The 21,535-nt window shown below is 38.2% G+C and overlaps 2 protein-coding genes across 2 annotated transcripts in view; both read right to left on the reverse strand.

Annotated features, from left to right (window-relative positions):
* LOC147846232 (uncharacterized) overlaps positions 1-21,535 on the reverse strand; it is an 849,179-nt gene that overhangs the window by 511,835 nt on the left and 315,809 nt on the right. The gene's annotated exons all lie outside the window — the stretch shown is intronic.
* bcl2b (BCL2 apoptosis regulator b) overlaps positions 8,807-21,535 on the reverse strand; it is a 29,770-nt gene continuing 17,041 nt past the window's right edge. The window contains exon 2 of the mRNA XM_087240547.1: positions 8,807-11,876. Within this exon, the coding sequence (XP_087096673.1) occupies positions 11,739-11,876 (138 nt within the window). The 3' untranslated portion in view covers positions 8,807-11,738. The remainder of the gene's footprint in view (positions 11,877-21,535) is intronic.

The following is a 21,535-nucleotide window of genomic DNA, read 5'->3' on the forward strand; positions in this document are numbered from 1 at the left end:
GGAATGTGACAGTTCTGGGTGAACTCTGTCAAGTTCATGCATAAAGTCTCTTTGTTGGGTTCCGTGTTGGAATTTTGCTCGGGCCCTCAGCCGTTGACTTTAGAGGCCTTGACCTGAGCTTCACTGTCTTTAGTTCTGCTCTTTGCAATAGTGTTTCAGCTTTGTAGCTTTACACTCAGTTCATATTTGGCTTTCTCCTCTTGTCGCTCCTTGTGTCCGTTGTCCGCTTGTAGCTCCATCGGGGCGCGCTGCAGTCCATCCATTTGCTCCAGAAGTTCGGCGTCCTTTTCCCTCGTCGTCTTGCAGGCGTTCTGGGCTCGATGCTCCAGCTGGTTGAGACCCTTTCCTATGGGTCTGGCCGGTGCAAGGGTGAGGTGTGTCAGGGCCCTGGAGAGTTGAGTCTGGGCTTGGCTGTCATGGCTCCGGGCTAGGTCGTTCGCTCTCAGCGGATTAATACAGACGTCCAGCTGTTCTCTGCTTGGCCGCTGCAGCTCCATGGCGTCGTTGGGCAGGAGGTTGTGGGTTAAGCACTTAACCAGGCCTCCAGTTGGTCCCAGTGAGCAGCGGGCTGGATGCACTTGACATGCTGGTCTGTTGGGTGAGACAGAGATCACAAGGGAGAGAGAGAGAGACCCACATGGCCAAATCGAGTGGATGTTAGCATTGTGCTATATTATTAGTCTGACAGGGTTGTCAGCTAGGGGGTATGTGCCGGCTAGACGTTGGTCCTTCTAAGGATCCACTGGGGGCCGGACAATTCGGATGTCGAATTTGGGTGGCTAGATAACAGTTGATATCTACGTACTGGCCTCAAAGCTTTTAGTCATGCGCCAGGCTGTGCAAATTATCAATCAATTATTTAAATCACCCTGGTGGTTCTCAATAGCGTGGTCTCTGAACAGGTCAAAGTAAATAAAAATAATTAAGTAAATAAAAATAACAGTAACCCCAAAAAAACAAAAATGAATAATACTAACGATAAGTTAGACAAAAAGGGCACCTCGCTCGGATGAACGAGTGTACAGGGAAAGAAAAATGAAAGAAAATACTAATATGGATATCAGTAAATATGAATAAAAATAAAACTGAAAGACAGACAAGGATGAGAAACGAGGGAGAGAGAGATAGAGAGAGAGAGAATAGCAAAGCCTATGGGCATGTCTAAAAGGTTCTTTTTATAGTCCTGTAGTGGGCTAGGTTTAGACTAGGTTTTACATGCTATTTACACTTGGTGGTGAGTGAAAGGCATTCAGATGAAGGTCGCAAGAGCGTGCTATCTGGCTAGACTTTCCCCAACTCCTACTGCAGTCGCTATCAGATCACTTGCCTATAATGTAACTCGGTTGTGAACTCACACAGCGTAGGCTTTTAGCACAATACGTAGCACTTAAGAAAGTCACTGACCGCCTGGCATGATTCAAAATTGGGTTTTGCCTGATGATTCCGGTGCCGCACTAGGCCTGTAGAATGAGGTGGCCAATCTCACTCAGGCGGGCACGTGTGTGGAATCATGACAGGGTAATTAACCAAGATTGATCGTATGCCAGTTGACACGGATGGTGCTTCTTGGAGTACGATTGCTGATGCCACTGTGATCCACACAAGCCGGAGAGACAAAACGCCAAGGTATCTAACGCATCCTTCAGCAGGGGTCAGTTATGTCAGACAGATGAACCCAATCTTTTGATCTGCAACCTGAATAACCTGTACGCTTGTACAGGTACCACACAAGCACAGAGGACTCGGGTCCGGATACGGGCAGTACTATGGATCTACTATTCTGGGCGAGCCAGTTGGAGTAGGAATCTTAGTATGCTGTAGTATGTGATAGATAGAGAAGGTTATCACCCTGTGATGGAGGGAGGCTAAAGGAAAATTAAATCGGCATAAAAGAATCTAAAAGAATAATCATAATAATCCCCTATAGGTAAAGGCAGTACAGGACGGCTTAGAAAAAGTAGAAAGAGTGCCTTAGTATTCAGGGGCATCTACAAACATTCATGGGTTAGCCCAACATGTTTTGATCAGATGTGGGATCTATAGATTGATAGCTCTGAATTTAGCTTCAGACTAATACTTGCCCTAATATAGTTATACTTTCCCTATAACCTAAGAGGTGAGGGAATAAATAAGGCATGAGGAAAAGATGGAGTAAAAAAAAAAAAAAAAAAGGGAAGAAAAATTATGCCTATTAATGATAATAATAGAGAGATTAAAGGCTATTCCCTAAATAGCAAAACCAACAAAATTAAAATTAAACATGACCTAAGTTTAGAATAGATTATTGGGAACTTGATTAAAAATCAAGTAATAACAAAATAAACTGGACAACGGTATTAAAATGAAAAAGACAGAAGGCAGAAAATTAATTAAAAAAATTGAAAGTAACAAAATAATTCATAATACCAAAAGAAATAAAAACAGACCAATAATCTATACTTAGGTAACTAAACTATTGTTTGGATAAAATGATAACAGGGAAAATAAAATGCTTAATCGAAATTAAAACAAATTAACTCCAAACTGTTTGACCATTTCAGACCACTTGAGACACAATGGTGGGCGGAACTGATGTGAGGAGAGCAGAAGGAGACAGGGGGAGATGTTTCCGAGTTGCACTTCACATTCGGTTAGCCTTGTGCTAAAGTTTTTTTAATGTTACAAAATGTGAAGGGTTGGTTTGCTTAAGCATTAGCTGGCGTTAGCCGCTAGCAAGTTGTTACGCTTCGCATCCGGTTAGCCTTGTGCTAACAGTTTGGTAATATTAAGACGCGAAGGGTTAGTTTACTTAAGGCTAGTCGTTAGAAGCTAGCGAGTTGTTTTGCCCTGTGATGTAAGCCGCGTCACACACTCTGCCTCCTGAAGGCGGATCTTATGCTTTGGGGTGGTGACTACGTCATTCACGCATGCGTGCGCGCGCACGAGTTACGTGGACGAGGAGTCAATGAGCGCTCGAAGGGTCGTTTTTATGAATGAGTTCTCATTCATAACTTGGTATGCGGCTGACTTCACAAAGGCAAAGCGCGAACCACTAAGATTCGCATAAACGGTCATTATATATCATGTTGCCGTAACACTGATAATAATATTCGACCATTACAATTAGACAAAAAAACATAAAATGCGAGACGTCTCTCGAGGCGGTGCACGTTTGTACACATATTTGGTCCGGACGAACATAACTGAAATATGGGAATTCACATCCATATCAGATTTCGGTACCATTTAAAACACGCTTATGATTCTGAGAATTCCCTTCGTCAGAAAGCGGTTAATTGGCAAGCTTGCAGCTCCCAAATACATAAATTTAAAACCGTCCAGCAGTTCTGAAATTAATTTCGCACGGCGGCGAAGCAAAGAGGTTAAACGTTAGGCAGCTAATCTAACAGTTTGAAACCACGGGAGAAATAGTCTAGAGGTTTTCTAGCTATAAAGGCCTTTTAAACGTACAGGTTTGGGGTTACCAAACTGTCTTACAAGCGCTGAGAGAGGCGTCTTTTCCTCCGACAGGCACACTAATATATTCAAATGATTTGCGGATCGTGCGTCTCAGCAAAATCGATTCAAAATATATATGAACTGCAGTTTAAACTGTTACACTCTACACGGGCAGCTCTCTGCTGTGTTTAGTGAACAGAATAGCTGGAGCAGGCTTTCCGTCCTCCCAGCTTTGAAGAAAAGGAAATGCTTCTCGCGGTCCTTTTTTTTCTTCTATAGCGCTTAATAAATCACAATGAATTGGAAAGTTTGTTTCACAGAAAATGTTTGGAAAACTGCCCGCATTCTCTCCACCAATATATGTAACATGAAATTAGCTCATTTGATGAATATTAATAAATCAACAATAACGGTTTATTCTTAATTATTAATATTCCGGCTTAAGCTTCAGTCAATTTGGTCAAACAAACATATGATTGTAAATGATCAAGCTCGCGCGACCGAGCGGATTCCCAGATTCTGAATATTAATTATCAACAATAACGAATTATTATTAATCATTAATATTCCGGATCAATTTATTGTTAATTTGACCAAACGAACACAAGCAGAGCCGCCGCTCTTCCGAGCGGACACGGTAATCTATTCATTTAGAAAAAGGGAATTTAATTGCTACTTCTTGTGAAGTAGATTAATCATTCAAAAGTTTTAAACAACTTATAATAGCTAGGCAGGGGAATCTGTATTTCAGTGACATTTTCTCGTGAGGCAAACAATACAATTCATTTGATTATAATGGAATTTATTGACTAGTCAGACGTAACGAACAAACAAATGCACAAACATACATTTAACACAAAACAAAGGTAAACCACGTGGAGATATCGGGTCTATAGAACATGTAACAGCAAAGAGAAATAGTAAAGCTAGGAGATAGAGATTTCAGATGAAAGAGTGACAAAACTTTCAGTTCCACCCGCACCGTTAAGGACCACCAAGGTTATAAAAAACACCTTTTTGATAAAAGGGGCACAGCTTAATCGCATAACTAAAATCACCTGGTTTTTCATGTCTGGAGGTCTCTTTTATGCGTCTCTCTTCCGTCGTGATGAAAACTACTCTTGATGTCCTTTGATGCGTGGAGTTTGTAATGCAGTTCGGACGAACACGATCGCAAACTTTAAACTGAATTTACTTTGCCGGAAAATAAAGAAAACGAGGCGGGAAAGTCTATGCGGCTGTGAAGAGCCGTGTGGCCCTTAAAGGGACCACCGTCAATGATGTTCCTTTTTGGGACGTTCTCTTTCTGCCCAGATGTTTGGGGGGAAGTGTGCTTATACCTGCGGGTCACGTGACAACCCGTACAGCATTCTGACCAATGATTTCAGGGGAAAGTTTGCGCGCGAACCTTCCTTTGTCTCTGGGCTGCGCGTATGCAAATTTGAGCGCCCGCCTAAAGCATGCGGACAGGCATTTAATACAGAGCTTTAAAGAATAAAGCAATGCGAGTTATGGTCTCGATCTATGCATCATGTGTTATAAAATGTCGAGGGCATTCTATTGACACCAAACACTCTACAAGTACATCACATTAAAGGTACATTAACATAGTTCCCATATCCTTACATCATTGATGCTTTTAAAAAGGCCTGAAAGTACGAATGTGTATAGTCTATATCAGGGATTGTACACATTAAAAAAGTTAAATGAAATTAAACAAGAGATTTGGGTTCTAAATGTCTTTGTTTAATTTTGAGGAATGTCTTGTCTGTGAGCAGAACGTTGGCTAAAGAGGTTTTTTTTTTTTCTTCCTTATCTTATCTGTCATGTTCTTTTGAAGTAGGCAGAGAGTGGTTCTGTAAAGTCTCCCAGACTTGTTTTCTGGAATGTTAAATGGAATGTTTATCTCCAGAATGCAGGTTACAATATGTTACATTATATAGCTTATTGATGCTACAGCTTTCATTATTTGCTTTTGATTCTGCTGTTTATGTTGACGTTGTTGATTTTGTCACTTTTATTATTCTTTATATGATGAAGTTGAACCATAGACATTTTTTTGCTTATAAACTTTCATTATTCTGTGGCATGTGCAAGCATGTTATAACGTTACTTCTAACAATGGATTAAACATTGGTTAACATCAGTGAATTATATTATTTCATCACAGGTTGAGCCTCACTTAAGTTTTTTTTTTTTTTTTACTTGGCTTCTTTGCTGTAATGAATAAACTTATCAAGCAAAGTTCTTAAAAGTTACAGCTTTCCAAAAAAAATGTATAATAAAGGGCACCTAGGCTACCCCTTTTTCAGATTTAATATAAGACTTTTGCGTCTCCAGAATGTGTCTGTAAAGTTTCAGTTTAAAACACCCATCAGATTTTTTTATTAGACCTTTTACAAGATTCTATCCTATACCTTTTTGCATGGGGTAGCGGTTTTGTCGTACTGCGCCTATAAGGCTAGTCCTTCCCGCCTACTGTTTCTACATGCCTTTCTGCATGCCTTAATCTCCTCTCTCGGCTGCACAAGACAACAGACAGACTTAAAGGAAGCAGATCTCACATATCGTTTGTGAGAAATACGACAGTAAGAACTTTGCCAATGAGTATTTGTTGTAGAGTTGCATCGATAAATCACACACAATGTTGTTACAAAGTTCAAGTGCACACACACATACACACACACACACAGATACACATTGCAGACACACACACACACACACATACACAGAGAGAGAGACAGACAGAGCGCGCATTTAGCTTTGCACTCTTTTTGCAAGCAAATGTGACAGGATAAAGGATAATCTCCGCTGCTGTATGGATATATGTTATGTTAATGTACAAAATAAACCTGATGTAACGTCCACAAAGCGGGATCGAAGCGTATTCCTTTATAATTGTTCTGACACACAGCTGTGCTGATGAAGTACAGCTGAAGTAAATTGTTGTACTTCATTACACACATGCACTGTTTTAAAACATTTTAAACTTGTAAAACTCACTCTTGATCACATTTGATGATGATTGATGATCCTAGCAAACTGAACAGACCTTTTATTCCCGGTTGCTTTGTGCACGTCTGGTCTTGTTGATATGATTATACACATGACTACAGGACATGTTAATACGCAGCTGTCAATCAATTCGTTGGGCAGGGGAACCACACTTCTACGTCAAGTTGCGGTCGGTCTCCAATTGGTCCACCGTTTTTGCATTGTAAATTTAAAAAAAATAAAAGGACTGGGTGTGGTGATATCACCCCAATATGATGGTCTATACACTATACCCACACACATGTCTGTCCAAACAGATTAGATGTTTCACCATAGGTGCCCTTTAAGAGGTTCAGGGCTATGAGCTCAACTAAAGCAAACACTTTTCTCCATGACGGTGACTTAAGTCTATGTGGTCCACATATGTTTTAGGATAACTGGGCCACATTTGCCATATCTTCTCTAAGCCACTTTAGGCTCACAGTCACATTAGCCAGAGCTAACTGTGCCAAATATTTGCCAAAAGTGGCCCACGTTTGTTTAAGGATAACTGGGACACATTTGCCATATCTTCTTTGGGCCGCTTTAGGCTCACAGCAACATTAGGCAGAGCTAACTGTGCCAAACATTTACCAAAAGTAGCCCACATTTGTTTTAGGATAACTGGGCCACATTTGCCATATTTTCTCTGGGCCACTATAGGCTCAAATCCAAATTAGCCATAGCTTACTGAGCTGAATATTCACCATAACTGGCCCACATATGTTTTAAGATAACTGGGCCACATTTTTCATCTTTTCTCTGGGCCACATTAGACTCACAGCCACAATAGCCACAGCGTACTGTGCCAAATATTTGCCAAAAGTGGCACACATATGTCTTAAGATAACTGGGCCACATTTTCCATATTTTCTCTGGGCCACATTAGGCTCACAGCCGCAATAGCCAGATCTTACTGTGCCAAATATTTGTCAAAAGTGGCACAATTATGTCTTAAGATAATATTTGCGCTTACACGTGAGAGCCACTTTATGTTTAGACCCAGATTACCCTTAAATGACTGTGCCACATTTTGCCAATTGTGGCCCACATTTGACCTCCATCATTTGGGCCAAATTTATCATTTTCCACATGGGCCACATTCGGCTCACGTACAGATTAGATTTTGCCATGAGTGCCAAATCTTTTCCTTATATGGCCAATGTATGAATTTGAATCTTTTGCCCACCTTTGCAATTGTACAGGAGGGCCACTTAAGGCCTACATTCATTTTGTCTGGGCCGAAAAAATACCAGCAGTGCTGCATAACTGCCTAAAGATGCCCACATTCGTATGCTATTTGGGTTTAATTATGTCAGTAATTTTTAAGTTGCTAAAGGAAATGCACAATATTTTATCAGTATTTAGCACAGAACAATATAGATATCATATTATGAAAATACATTTATTATTTAAAAAATATTCATGAAACATTAATTATAGTGGCATTTTATATAAACAACATGTTTTATAAGCTATAAACGTCTCGTCAAAACAAATGTATTGTTAGACTGATTTAGGCTACATCTCTTTTTTGGCATGAATGCAATTAATTTCAGAATTGTTTAAACAGACTGTAAAATTACCATTTAAAATTAGCAGAATAAACTTTTTCAAGTACGTTTGCTTGTTTAATTTTTTGATGAATGTGCTGCAATTTGAAGTTTGTAATCTTATCAATTATACTGTGTCAACAGAGAGCTATAGTGTGATTACAGATTCTGACATTATAATATACTAAATTCTTGGTCATAAAGTTGTGGAAAACATCATGCCAACAATGTCCAACAAAACATCCTGCTATACAAGTGTTTACTTTATTTGTGTTTATTGTATACAATTTAAAAAAAAAAGGAGAAATAAGACTTGATGCTGTATTTTTTTTTTCATTTATTTTATTTTATTTATCTCCATTCAGCAATGTTCAGAAAATCCTGTATGTAGTTCTCAGGAAAAGGCTCACCTTGACATAGATGAACTAAAAATACTGCTGGATCCATGCTGTTGCTTAGTTGTCTGTAATGGTGTAAACAAGAAGGGTTAGATATCAACGCAGCTTTCATTGAAGTAGTCAGGCAGGCAAGTTTCAACATAGAATCAGATGGTAGCAGGGGCGTAGTAGACATTTTAAAAGTGGGGGGCAGCTGAATAAGATCCAAAATGTTCATATAATTATTAATCATCTGTTTCTAAATGGTCTGTTTATGAAAGTGAGGGGGGCGTATAGACCCAGCTCCACAACGACAAGGAGTGTTATACAGGCATTCGCGACGGCTACATTGCTAGTTATCACAACATTAACAAAGTGAAATTTATTGACATTTTGTTTGAATTAATATAATGGATAAGATATAATATATAGAAAAATACATCTTTAAAATAACAGAAAATGTACTGGCAGTTTATTACAAGCCTTTCCCTGAGAACTACAACCACCAACCCAGACTCAAACTTTTCAAGGTTAAAAGTTGTTGAAAGAAAATAAAATCAAAGTCCTGTAATGCAATTCGAAAGGCTTAATAAACAGAGAAAAAGAAAAAAACACGAATCACAAAATACAAAGAAACTGCTAATTTATTAATATAATTTACAAATTTGTTCAGTTTCATTTGGAGTGCGTCACAAACTATTTTCTGATGTGGGTTGAATAATAATATTTAAATCCATATTAAAAGCTTTTCGAAGGGCATATATAATTGAACTTTTTAAAATGCATGAAGTTATAGCTTTTACTTTGAAACCTGTTTTAAAGTGTTAATTATTTCAGTGTTGTGTAAAATCCCTAAATGTAGTTGAGAAACATGACTGGTTAAGACTGTTTTTTTTTATAGAATACATCTTGATATAGGTTAAGAAAGTGTTTGTTGCTTATGTCAAGCTAAACTATAATTATATTTTGGTAGCCATTATTATTTGCCACTAGCAGATGACCCCCTAAAACCATAACTTAGTTTAATTGAAAACATTTCTTATTAATTCAATGTTTTACAGTAAAGCATTTAGAATATATTTGATTTAAGACATTTTGTCAGAATGACAAATGAAGAATGCAGAATGAAACGCATGCGGCTCAAGCCACATGAAATATACCACATGAAATATGGTGTTTTAATTTAAATTGCCATTATACATCACAAATGACTAAGTAAAATCAATTACTAATATTTGTTTTATTTACAACATGGACATTTTGTTGTTGCCTCTTCTGAAGCTGGGATTCTTTGTGTATAAGGACATCTGCGATCTGTATTGTATATTGTATTTTTCATTTGTTCCACTAAAATCAAAATGAATAAACAGGAAGAAGTGCATTGGGTTTATATAATTCAGCTAGTTTTGGATAATTGTATTTGGTTTTGCTAAATAGAGTCCTTAATAGCCTATTACATCCTATTACAGTTACTCATGTATACAATTTATTTACATTTAAATTCATTTAACAAATATTTTGTAACTGAATAAATCAAACAAAGTAATATTTTCAAAAGCTAATGTATGTAATTGCTTAGGTGACTGACATTAGGTGCTCTGAATTTCTAATTAGTGCTAAAATATGTAGAATATTTCCAAACGTGAAGATGATTTTTGTTTCTTATCATGACACATGGTGTGCTTGTCACATTCTGAAGAGAGATGTTTGAGGGATGTACCTGAAAGACGTACTATTCTCTTCTGGGCTGTTTAATGTTCTCTGACTTAAAGTTAAGTGGTAGAACAGTCAGATGGTACAAGAAACTTAAATAAGCTGTCTAAAAGCTTCTAGTTTACAAATTCTATTTACAATTTTCACGAGAATGCTACTAATCTTGTAACCACAACATGATGTGAATGCACCAATGGTCCTGGTTTGCTCAGTGTTTACAATGTGATACTTTAGGTCAAATTTTATGTGACAGCTTACTGAACATTCAAAACAATATTGTATGCTGGGTTAAAGACAATACACAGTATACACACGTTATGGTGTTTTTATCACCAGAAAACTTGTGAAGAGCTAATAAAATAAAAAACCCTTAATTAAAAATTAAAACCCTCCTCAGACCTTCATTTATCTTCTGAGCAAAAATTAAGATATAAGGTACCTCATCCTCCATAGACAGCAGTCCAGAGATGTTCAATGTTCGGAAAAGGAATCAAGACTATTTTCAAAACATCCCATGTAAGTTCAGTGGTTCAATTGTAATTATAAAAACTGTAATGATGAACCTTTTCTCCCACGGCAGGTCGTCGGGCTGTGCTTTTAGTAAGTATTGCCATTAGAGTCAGCAGCCCAACTGCAAACGTCAAATCGCCCATAATAATTGTGGAATTTCTTTTTTTTTTTTTTTTTGATACACAGAAATGTTCTTGGAGCTTCACATGATTAGAGTTGAATAACTGAAGCCACATTGAATATTTTGACAAGGTTTTTGGTTCCTTTTTTGGACATTGTTTGTTTTGAACTTTCTGTGTTGCATTAGATGTTTAAAGATGGTTTAAGCCTTCTGCCTTTTTGATGGTGAATCTTGTCCGGTTTTAGTTTCTCATCAGTTGTCTTAACTCCATGATCCATTCATACTTCATTTTAACTGCAGCAGAGTCCTTTGGAAGTGATTAGAGAATTAACTGTCCAGTGGTCTCAGTCTACTTTTTTTAGTGTGGACCGTGGTTTTGATGGTAGCATTCTTTTTTTAGATGAGCAATCGCGGCAGAGTCGACTATAATCAAATCAAAATTGCCATGTGTGCAAGGGATACTGTGACTAAACATTTACATACACTATCGGCTAAACAACTGCCTTAACAGTTGCACTATTTCTTTTTCTTCATACACTATAAAACTATCCTACAAAAAACAAGACTTGTTTAAAAAACCAGGATCTACTTTAGTGCAGATGCTTCATGCAGATAATTATATCTTTATAATCATCTTCATATTTATATAAGGAAACCAGTAAGTCTGTTATGTACTACACTCAAAATTATTTAAAATGTGAATTAATTTAAACAATGTCATCAGTGTCTTTCACCTTTTGTCTATCTTTTTTGCCAACCTCTCATTATGTGTCGGCTGTGCATTAATTTTCTTTTTTTTCTGACTTTCTGAAAGCAGAGACTTGAAATAAAGTGGGAAAGAAAGACTTGAAAAGAGTGGGAGCAAGGCTTTATAGAGGATCAGTCTTGGGACATGAATGTCTTTTGGGGAAAGCAGAGAATGGAATTTTGACAGCACAGAGAGTGTTGAATCGATAGAAAAGAGGGAAGGCGTGTGAAGAAGCAGAAGGTTCCTTATTGTTGAGCAAGGTAGGCTCCTATGGTCAAGCCAACAGCCCCGAGAGCAGCTAGACCAAAGACCGTTACTATTGATGACCATGAACTGTGAAACACAGAATCCCTCTGGCTGCTGTAGAGCTCCACAAATGCTTCCTAGTGATAGAGAGAGAGAGAGAGAGAGAGAGAGAGAGAGAGAGAGAATAAATTGTATTAATCTTGGTGCATCACAGTTACAATTTAGTTTAATTTTAAAAACAATCTACATTGTAATATTGAATTACGATATGCCCTAGTTCATAAATGTCTTCAAATTAAGTATAATACATGTGAAATCTTATATATAATGAATATTTATAATTTTATTTCCTAATTTGAACTTTACTTTGATATTCACTCAGCAACTTTATACGGTAAAGCTGTTTAATTGGATGTCAATTCAAATATTTAATCTGCAAATTAGATATTAGAAGACTTTAATTTCATCTGCATCAGATAAAGGAAAATATTCAAATGAATATATTATAAATAATAATAAAAATTATTATATTATTAATTAATTAATTTATTTATTTATTTTTTGTATAGTTTGCCTAAATGCAAAAACCAAACATCCCTCTACTAGTCCACAGAAATGCTTGATTGATGCTTGACTGTCTACTGCAGGTCACTAAGTTCCAAAAACACAACCTGCTCCTACCTGCCCTTACTATAGTGACCTTCATCCAAGTGGCGGCTTTAGGCATAGAAAATGTGGGCTATATATTGCAGGAGACCGGATAGGAAGTTAATGAGTGGCACTGTTACCATTCTCCCTGAACTTCGAAATTTGCACTGTATGGTTGCCTTAACTAAAAAAAAAAAACACTTGTTACACTGAAAGTTTGCAGAAAAACATCCCCTGAACATATAGCACATCCAAATTTAATGGCCTACAGTAGCAGAAGACCACACTGGTGCAACTTCTGTCAGCTATGGACAGAAAACACAAGGATATAATACTTTCATTAATTTTCCTCCTTATTTACCACTGGTCGCCACAGCAGAATAGAGCAGCCAACTATTCCAGCATATGTTTTACACAGTGGACCTTCCCAGCTGCAACCTAGTGCTGGGAAACACCCACACACTCACATTTACACACTATGGGAATTTTTGTTTACACAATTCACCTATAGCACATGTCTGTGGACTGTGGGGGAAACCGGGGCACCCAAAGGAAACCCACGTGAACATGGGAAACATGCAAACTCCAAACAGAAATGCCAACTGGCCCAGTCAGAACCAGAACCAGTGATCATCATGCTGTAAAGCAACAGTGCTACCCACTTAGCCACCAGGCTGCCTAAGGCTACACTTTACTTCATAATTAAGGCATTCCTGAAAACCAAATCTAATCCAGTACTAGCAAAATGCACCTACAATGCAGTGACTGAGTGACTATGAGTTAAAAAAACTTACATTTCTAAAATAAATATGTGCATAAGGTTAGAGTTGTGCATAAAGTATTATCTAACTAATGTTTTTAATAGAAATAATTATTTAAATGAATCACCCATTTCCAGTTAAAATCTCTTTTTTTAATCAAAGTAGCATGGTTACAAAAATACAAATAATGCTAAAAAAAAACATTTATTGTATATGATCATAAACATTCTATTAATTTTAAACAATCTGTTGTTTGACAATGTTTACACTGCATGCATACACAATGTTTACACTGCGCAGGAATGCGGCTCTCCGGGAACTGAGTTTGTGATCCCTGCCGTTAAGCCATAGGTAGATGTTTAAAGTGTGTTGCTTCTACCGTCCCCTAGAGGTAGGAATGTGCTCTCTGTTGTCCAATTGGATGGGGAGATTTTAGTACTTGTTTCAAGAGCTCTGGAGATAAATCAAGTTCAAGACCTCTCAGTAACTCGGCATATACTTCTTAACTTTTGCTACCACATGCATATACACTACTGTCACTTCACCTCAATTAAGTGCAATGTTTAACATCTACAAATTAGGGATTTCCACGGATCAGTAGTAGTCTCAGAAAGTGTAGTGTCTTTAACAATGAGTAGAGAGAGATGCCTACCAATATTACTAACATCCAGGCAGATAATATGTAGCATCCTGAACAAGGAACTTTGTGTTCAACAGGATGTCAAAGAATACAGCTGAACTGGGGTAGAGTAAGTTCCTCTCCAGATGACAGAACTCAGAATTTTAGAGACTATTGTGACATTAGAAACACCTTATTTCTAAAACTTGGAGACAAAGTATAATAAATAATTTAAAAATCAACTTTATACACTATGAAAAAAAATGTGTTTAAGTGATTCATATAGGCATTTCATATGACTTCTATATGGAACAAAAGACAATTTGAAAAAAAAATGTCTAAGATGCTCTTTTCCAATGCAATGAAAATGAAAGCATATTAAGCTACTAAAGAACAAAACAGAAAGATTGAGGTATGATTTGTATCTTGTTTATAATTTGAATGTTTATCACTTTGGAGATGCTTTGACACAATCTGCATTGACATGTAAAAAGTGCTATTAAAATAAAGGTGACTCTAATTATTTCCCTACATTTTCGTGTTCACTGTATGCCATTTTTAAAGGTTGTCAATGGAAATGATTAAAAGCTGAATTGTGTATTCATTTTTATATTTTTCTATATTGAATCTGAATGTGGGGCAAAGCAGTGGCGCAGTAGGTAATGCTGTCGCCTCACAGCAAGAAGGTCGCTGGTTTGAACCTCAGCTCAGTTGGCGTTTCTGTGTGGAGTTTGCATGTTTCCCCTGCGTTCGCGTGGGTTTCCTCCACGTGCTCCGGTTTCCCCCACAGTCCAAAGACATGTGGTACAGGTGAATTGGGTAGGCTAAATTGTCCGTAGTGTGTATGGATGTTTCCCAGGGATGGGTTGTGGCTGGAAGGGCATCCGCTGTGTAAAAACTTGCAGGATAAGTTGGTGGTTTATTCCACTGTGGAGACCCCGGACTAATAAAGGGACTAAGCCGACAAGAAAATGAATGAATCTGAATGTGCTGAATAAATCTACAATCAATAAAAAGTCCCCTTGAGAGTTTTTGAGGAAATGTTTGTAGGACTAAAACTTAAAGAAAAACAAAATATATTTCCCAAAATTTCCTCAAATGGTGGAGTGGGTAATTCAATGTTAAGAGGCCACAAAATTTTGAAGGCAAGTTTTCATATGATTGCAGATTGAACAGCTCAGGAAGTGGTCCTGCATGTACTTTGGGTCATATGATCAATTTCATTGATCCACAGGTCCAAAGCCATTCAGTATTTAATCTCAGAAAATGTTTCGGGATTTAAATGAATTATTAGTTAACTGGACTAAAATTAAATAAAATCTGTTATACATTTCAGTCTTTTAACAATGGATAGATGGTGAGTAGTGTGATTATGATGATGATGATGATGATGACCACGACCCAAGAGTGAGCCAGAGGAGTTAAGGTAAGAGAAATGTAGACAAAATGCTTTGAGTGTGTCTTATAGGTTAATCAGGAAGTGCACAGGTGGCATGGATTAAAATTCAGGTGACAGAGATCTGGGGTGCTGGGATTCATGGCTGAAGGTGAATGCCTGACAGTAGCATTATATGATATCATAAACCTGTTAATCTGTATCATTAATATCAAACAAATAAATGTTTATTAAATATGAAATTTCTTTATTATTTTTTTCATGAATGCTTCTGTTAAATAAATGTCATATATATTTAACTATAAAATTTGCCATAGAACACAAAGCCATATAGTGGTTTTACTATGATTAACTGTATATTGTATAGTTCTCAGGCCCTGTTCACACAGAGTTTTCCCCACTTTCATTAAAGAAATTCCATCTTCATGCATGTTAAGGGCTTACCAAACCAACAGGCAAAGACAAAGACACTTTAATGCTGGGATCACACCAAATGTGTTATTAAATATTTTCGCAGGACAATTTAATACGTCAACTTAAACTTGAAACAGATGCCGATTACTGTTGTGTTTTACCGTGAACATGCAATATTTGTCTTATTTGTGTCTTCCACATTTGGTGTGAATCAGTCAGATTCAATTTCAGCAGTTGGCCAATCAAAAAGGAGAGAACAGCATGCACACTGACGTCATGAGGAAAAAACTCATGGTTGTAGTGTCATGACCACATTTTACACTGAGCTTTGGAAAATTTTCACCCTGGCAAGAGTATTCAGAAAGTTTCAGTAAGTCTCTCGAAACTTTGTTTTTGTTTAGACAAACAGTGAAACCAAAAAAAAAGTGCTGTGTTAAAAATGTCTTTGTGTGGACTGGGACTTATAGTCTAAGGCCCCGTCTACACTAGTGCGTTTTAGTTTTAAAACGGCGTTGTAGAATGAAAACGATCCGCGTCCACACTCGCGTTTTACCCAGCGTTTCTGAACAGCTCTCCGTCCACACCAAAACGCTGAAAACGCACATCACGTGACCACACACACACTCTGGGGCAAGCGCTCCAGCATTTCTACCCAGATGAGAGCTCTGCTTGTCGGACTGCTCATCAAGCATCTCCCGCTGGATCTGATCTCGCTATATTTGCTAAACGTGATATTTCATTCATGTTGTTGTCTTTATCTAACGACATAGGCCAAGTCCCTGACTTTGGTCATTGGAATCTATTAAGTTACTTGTTCACGGGTAACATGTTTTGGTTAAGCGCAAAGATAAGTTAATGATTAATCCAGGTACATTGACTGATCGCTTGCCTTTATTTCCTACAATGTATAAACTTATTGTATGTTATACTTTTATAATTATCGATTATTAAAACTGATATTCAGCAAAAGAGAGGGTGCGTTTCGTATTTTCACTGAAATTGAAAGGAGGCAGTTGTTATCGGCTCCGTTTTGTTATAAATATCCACACAGTGAAGATGATGCTCATATATGCAGCACGACGCCTCAACATTTCTGCTGTCTGTTAAGTTTTCTAATATTAAAAAGAAAATAGGCAGTTCCTTAAATCATGTTTACATTTTATTGTTGAGAAAGTGAAACAACGTAGCCAAGGTGATGTGAATGAAGTTATAAAGTACACTGTTCCCTTTGAAGATTTACCCGTGTCCTCTGTATGTTTTCCATATATCAAACTGAAAAGGGGGAGACTGCAGCCTTGATCAAACTTGCGAAGTCTTAACTTACAAGAAGAGGATGCGAGACTGAACTGTGTGTGTTAGGCTACTTAATATTGAGGAAAAGCCCCAATCAGATAGGCGAACGTTTGCAGCCCCGCCTCCGTTTTCAGATGTCTCCGTCTTTCCCCATCCACACTGAGACGGAGCAGCAGCGTTTTAGAATGAAAACGGCCTTTCCAGCGTTTTCAAAAAGCTCCGTTTTCGGCGCTCGAGAACTCCGGCGTAGTGTGGACGGATGGCGTAACCGTAGCAAAACTTATGCGTTTTCAAACTAAAACGCACTAGTGTAAACGGGGCCTAAGGGTGCTTTCACACCTACAGTTTTGTTTCGGAACCTGTCTCGTTTGCCCAGTTAGCGCGGTTCGTTTGGCATATGTGAAACCACCAATTGCTCTTGGATTCGTGCCAAATCAATTGCTCCGAGATCGCTTGAAGGAGGTGGTCTCGGCTTGATTGAAACGAACTCTGGAGCGGATTGATTGCAGTGAGAAAGCGATCCAATCCGAGCGCGGTTATATCACTGTGTTTTGTGGATATGTAATAGGCATACGGCTATATGAAGAGAGAATTATGAGTAGGGCGGGAAGTTTTGCTTGTCTCCGCATGCCCATAAACGAGTAATAATCTCCCGGTAATCTCGCGTCTCCCTCCCAGTCCTCAAATAGGCTCCGTCGCCCATCCTTCTCACCCCTCCCCACCGCATCTCTCCTCACTTTTCAGACACGTTGCGCGCACCTTGTCAAACACCACCAAACCACCACCTCTCCTGAGAGCTTAGCAGGACTCTACACAATAAACCCTGACTCTCTGACCAATGTGAGGAGAGTTTACTCACACGTGACTTGTTTTAGCTCTTTTGGTCCGATTAGAAACTTTGCAGTGTGAAAGCGCACCGCACCAAGAGCAAAGAGCAAAGAGCAACAATGTAACATTTGTAATCTCTGTTATGGAACAACTGAATCGATTCACAGGTGTGAAAGCACCCTAAGTACGTTTTCAACCTTTTGGTATCCATGCTTTTTCACCTTTATATTTAGGATTTACTCACACTAGGCATGGTTGTCGTGAACTGTGCCCAGGCACCCAGTACCTGTGCCCAGGCACCCCTTTTCCTCTAGCCCTCGGCCCGCACTGACATTGCATTTTTTGCCTTCCGAGCCCAAGCACACTTAAGTATTTGATAAAACACTCTCGCTCCATTTATTGGAGATTACTTTAGTTTTAGGTCATTTAATATGCAGTGACACACAGTCAAATCTTTTGCTGAACAGATCCACCACTTCTGACACTCATAAATGTTCGTTAAATTCATCATGCTGCTCTGACGTATCTTTAGTAAACTATGATAGTTAAAAACTTAAAAAAAATTAAAAAGTAAAAATGATTAATAAATGCATATAAAGCACTCTCTTAAAAGTGGCGTTGCGTCTTCAGTTTCGCACTCAAGTGCATTTTGCACTCACACTACAAGCGTACCGTGCCAAAGCTTAACCAAACTGAGCTCTGGCACATCTCTTCCAACTGGGCCATGGCCAGCAAATTGAACTGCACCTGGGCCCAATTCTAACATTTATCAAATGAACCGGGAAACACATGCCTGTGCATGGTTCAGATAGCCTAGTGTGAGTACACGCTTAGTTATTGTCATGAGAATAGGAACACATCTATATTTAGTTGCTCTCACATAACTCTGAATATTTTAGGGCCTATATAGTCACCTGATACATGGAGCCTATCTTGTTTGAAAGGTGATCATTTAGTGCTTGAAATTATCCAGCTCATGAATCTTTCAGCAACATGTTTAGGCCTGGTTGTTGCCACAGGCAAAATAGTTTTATTTGACCGAGTGGCTTCATTGGATGCAAGAATTCCTCCAAGTAAACAAGTCTGACAATTCTGACAAATATGTAGTTACTTTAAGACAGATGAATCAAGGATGGCATCATATTCATCATAGGCCCTGATTACTACAAGTATTAAGATGCAGATGTTTAAAACCAACAAAATGCATCTACCTGCTGACCTAATTATTAAGCATTGTGGCATGTGTTGCTAAACTACGGAAGCTAGACAGGATTGAAATTATGCCATCTAGAATTCGTTAGTTTTAAAGGGCCATGAAACCCCCTCGTTTCAGCAGTGTGTTTTCACACCTCTACTTTGGAAAAAGTCAGAAAAGTGGGCGTGTCCAGCTCTGTTTAGGGGGGAGTGTCGGAGGAAGAAAAGCGGCTTGGTATGGGAGTGTCTATTTGGGCGCGCTGAATTTCAGAGTCAAAACACACACCCACAGCGGACAATGTGACTGTGTTTACATGGACATCTGTAGTCGAATTATTTGCCAAATTATTAAATGGTGGACTTTAACTGCAGTTTGGCTCTTTCATTCAGGGAATTCATTAATGTCCCTCCCGACAAACGTGATATTTGATTCGAGGAGCTGCTCTACGCGTGTATTTTTCATGCAATGTTTGATACCGCACGGCGAATGAGAGAAAAAAAAACTCAGCATTTCCCGGAAACTTAGATACACACGGCAGGTAGCGTCAGAAAGCCTCGTGTGTTATTCCGGTCACAAAATCCAACACGAGGTTATAGTTTGGTTGTAACTGTTAGTGATAACTATTGCACTCGGTGCAATAGTTTGTTTGATACGAATAAAATACGAACTGAATAAACAAAGAGCACTGGTCGCTCACTTACCAAATCTATAGAGACAGGACAATCACCAGCAACACTCGGTGCAATAGTTTGTTTGATACGAATAAAATACGAACTAAATAAACAAAGAGCACTGGTCGCTCACTTACCAAATCTATAGAGACAGGACAATCACCAGCAACACTCGGTGCAATAGTTTGTTTGATACGAATAAAATACGAACTGAATAAACAAAGAGCATTGGTCGCTCACTTACCAAATCTGTAGAGACAGGACAATCACCAGCAACTAGAGCCGCGTCTTTATTTAGAGGAGACTACAATCTGGATCTCAGCGTTTGCAGATGAGAATAGCTCTCAGGTAAACAATAATCCTCCTTAGACACGTAAGTTATTGTTGTCGAGCGTCGCGTACACTGTTAATCCACACGTGAGTCTGCGCTCTCACAGAGAGAAAATGAAAACGAAACTTAACTGCAGCAAACTATAAAAGCAACACTTCACGCTTGTTTTGCCAACACAACGTGGCGTCTTTGCCGTCTACACTGTGACAGTAATGAATATTAATGAAGTTGCACAATAGAGCGCGCTGATTGATTTGAACCAAGCCTTACTCATGCATTAATGCAACACACTGTAAGACGTAATAAGACTCACTCTGGCACAGGCGTCCAGTCTGCACGCTGGAATACACGCTATTATGTCATGACCGTGATGCAGCTTCAAAAATTCGTTTCAAACAGGAAGTACGAGTTTGCTTGAAATAACGCAAAAACAACAAATTTACACTTTTTAGTGAAATATAGGTGTCCTAATAGTGTTTTTAGCAGTGTGGGACACATATACGACTGTCAACAGCTCAAAAAATGTGTTTTGGTGTTTCGTGACCCTTTAAAGGCAGAACAGATAATAAAATTCTGATAAAAAATAAAAGTTGTTACTCTTCATATAATTTTCTATTGTCCTCTTTGGCGTTCATATGTAAACTGCACATTCCTAGTTTACAATCAGTTCATCAGTGGAATAAAAGATAAAAATAAGCTAATTATTATTATTATTATTTTTTTGAAGAGCAGTTGCATTACAGAGTTGAATTAGATCTTTTAATCCCAATTTCATTGCAATTCCTGTCTTGTCCATATGATTATATGTCTATTACAAACATGTTTATATGCACATGTCAATCAATATTGGTGGGTGATTAAAACAACACTGCTATGCCATGTTGTGGTGGGCTTTAAGATTCCTGGAATTTGGAAACTGTTTTAAGGTAAATTTAAAAAAAGAAACTTGTATTTATATCCATCCATTATGACTGTTGACTTGGGTAAGCTGAAATTGTCCATAGTGTATGTGTCTGAATGTGTGTATGGATGTTTCCAAGTGATGGGTTGCGGCTGGCATCCACTGCGTAAAATATATAATGGACAAGTTAGCGGCTCATTCCGCTGTGGCAACCCCTGATCAAGCCAAAATAAAAATGAATGAATGAATAAATGAATGACTGTGGACTAGGGCTTTCCCCAACTTAACTTTTTCTTAGACATCCAGTTTCATTAAAGCAGTTAGTCAACTAATCGCCTGTGTATTACATTGCATTTCTTTTTTGTTCTGTCGATGAACTTACCATTAACTTACCACTGCTGCTCATATAGACGTTAACATAACAGTTGTTTATTCCACCAAAATGCCAGTAAAGACTTGGGTTATTGCAAAACAAGATGGAGATTTCATTGCAGCGATTACATGGCAGGGTACGTTATTTATATTCTCCTGGATTTTGTATAAGTGTGGTGGTGTTTGTATCTGATTTTTATATTACACATTAGCATATTTATACCCATAGTATTCACCTTATTCTCCGCTGATGAGTGGGCGCTGCCATTTGAATCTTTTTGGCTTGAGACTTCCGGTCTCATTCACTTCCATTCATTTTTTGAAGTTAAAAACTGCTCGTTACGCTGATTGAGGTTGCAATTTGATA

This window comes from Danio rerio, chromosome 2, assembly GCF_052040795.2.
Source record: "Danio rerio strain M-AB ecotype USA chromosome 2, GRCz13ab, whole genome shotgun sequence".
NCBI classification, from domain to species: Eukaryota; Metazoa; Chordata; class Actinopteri; order Cypriniformes; family Danionidae; genus Danio; species Danio rerio.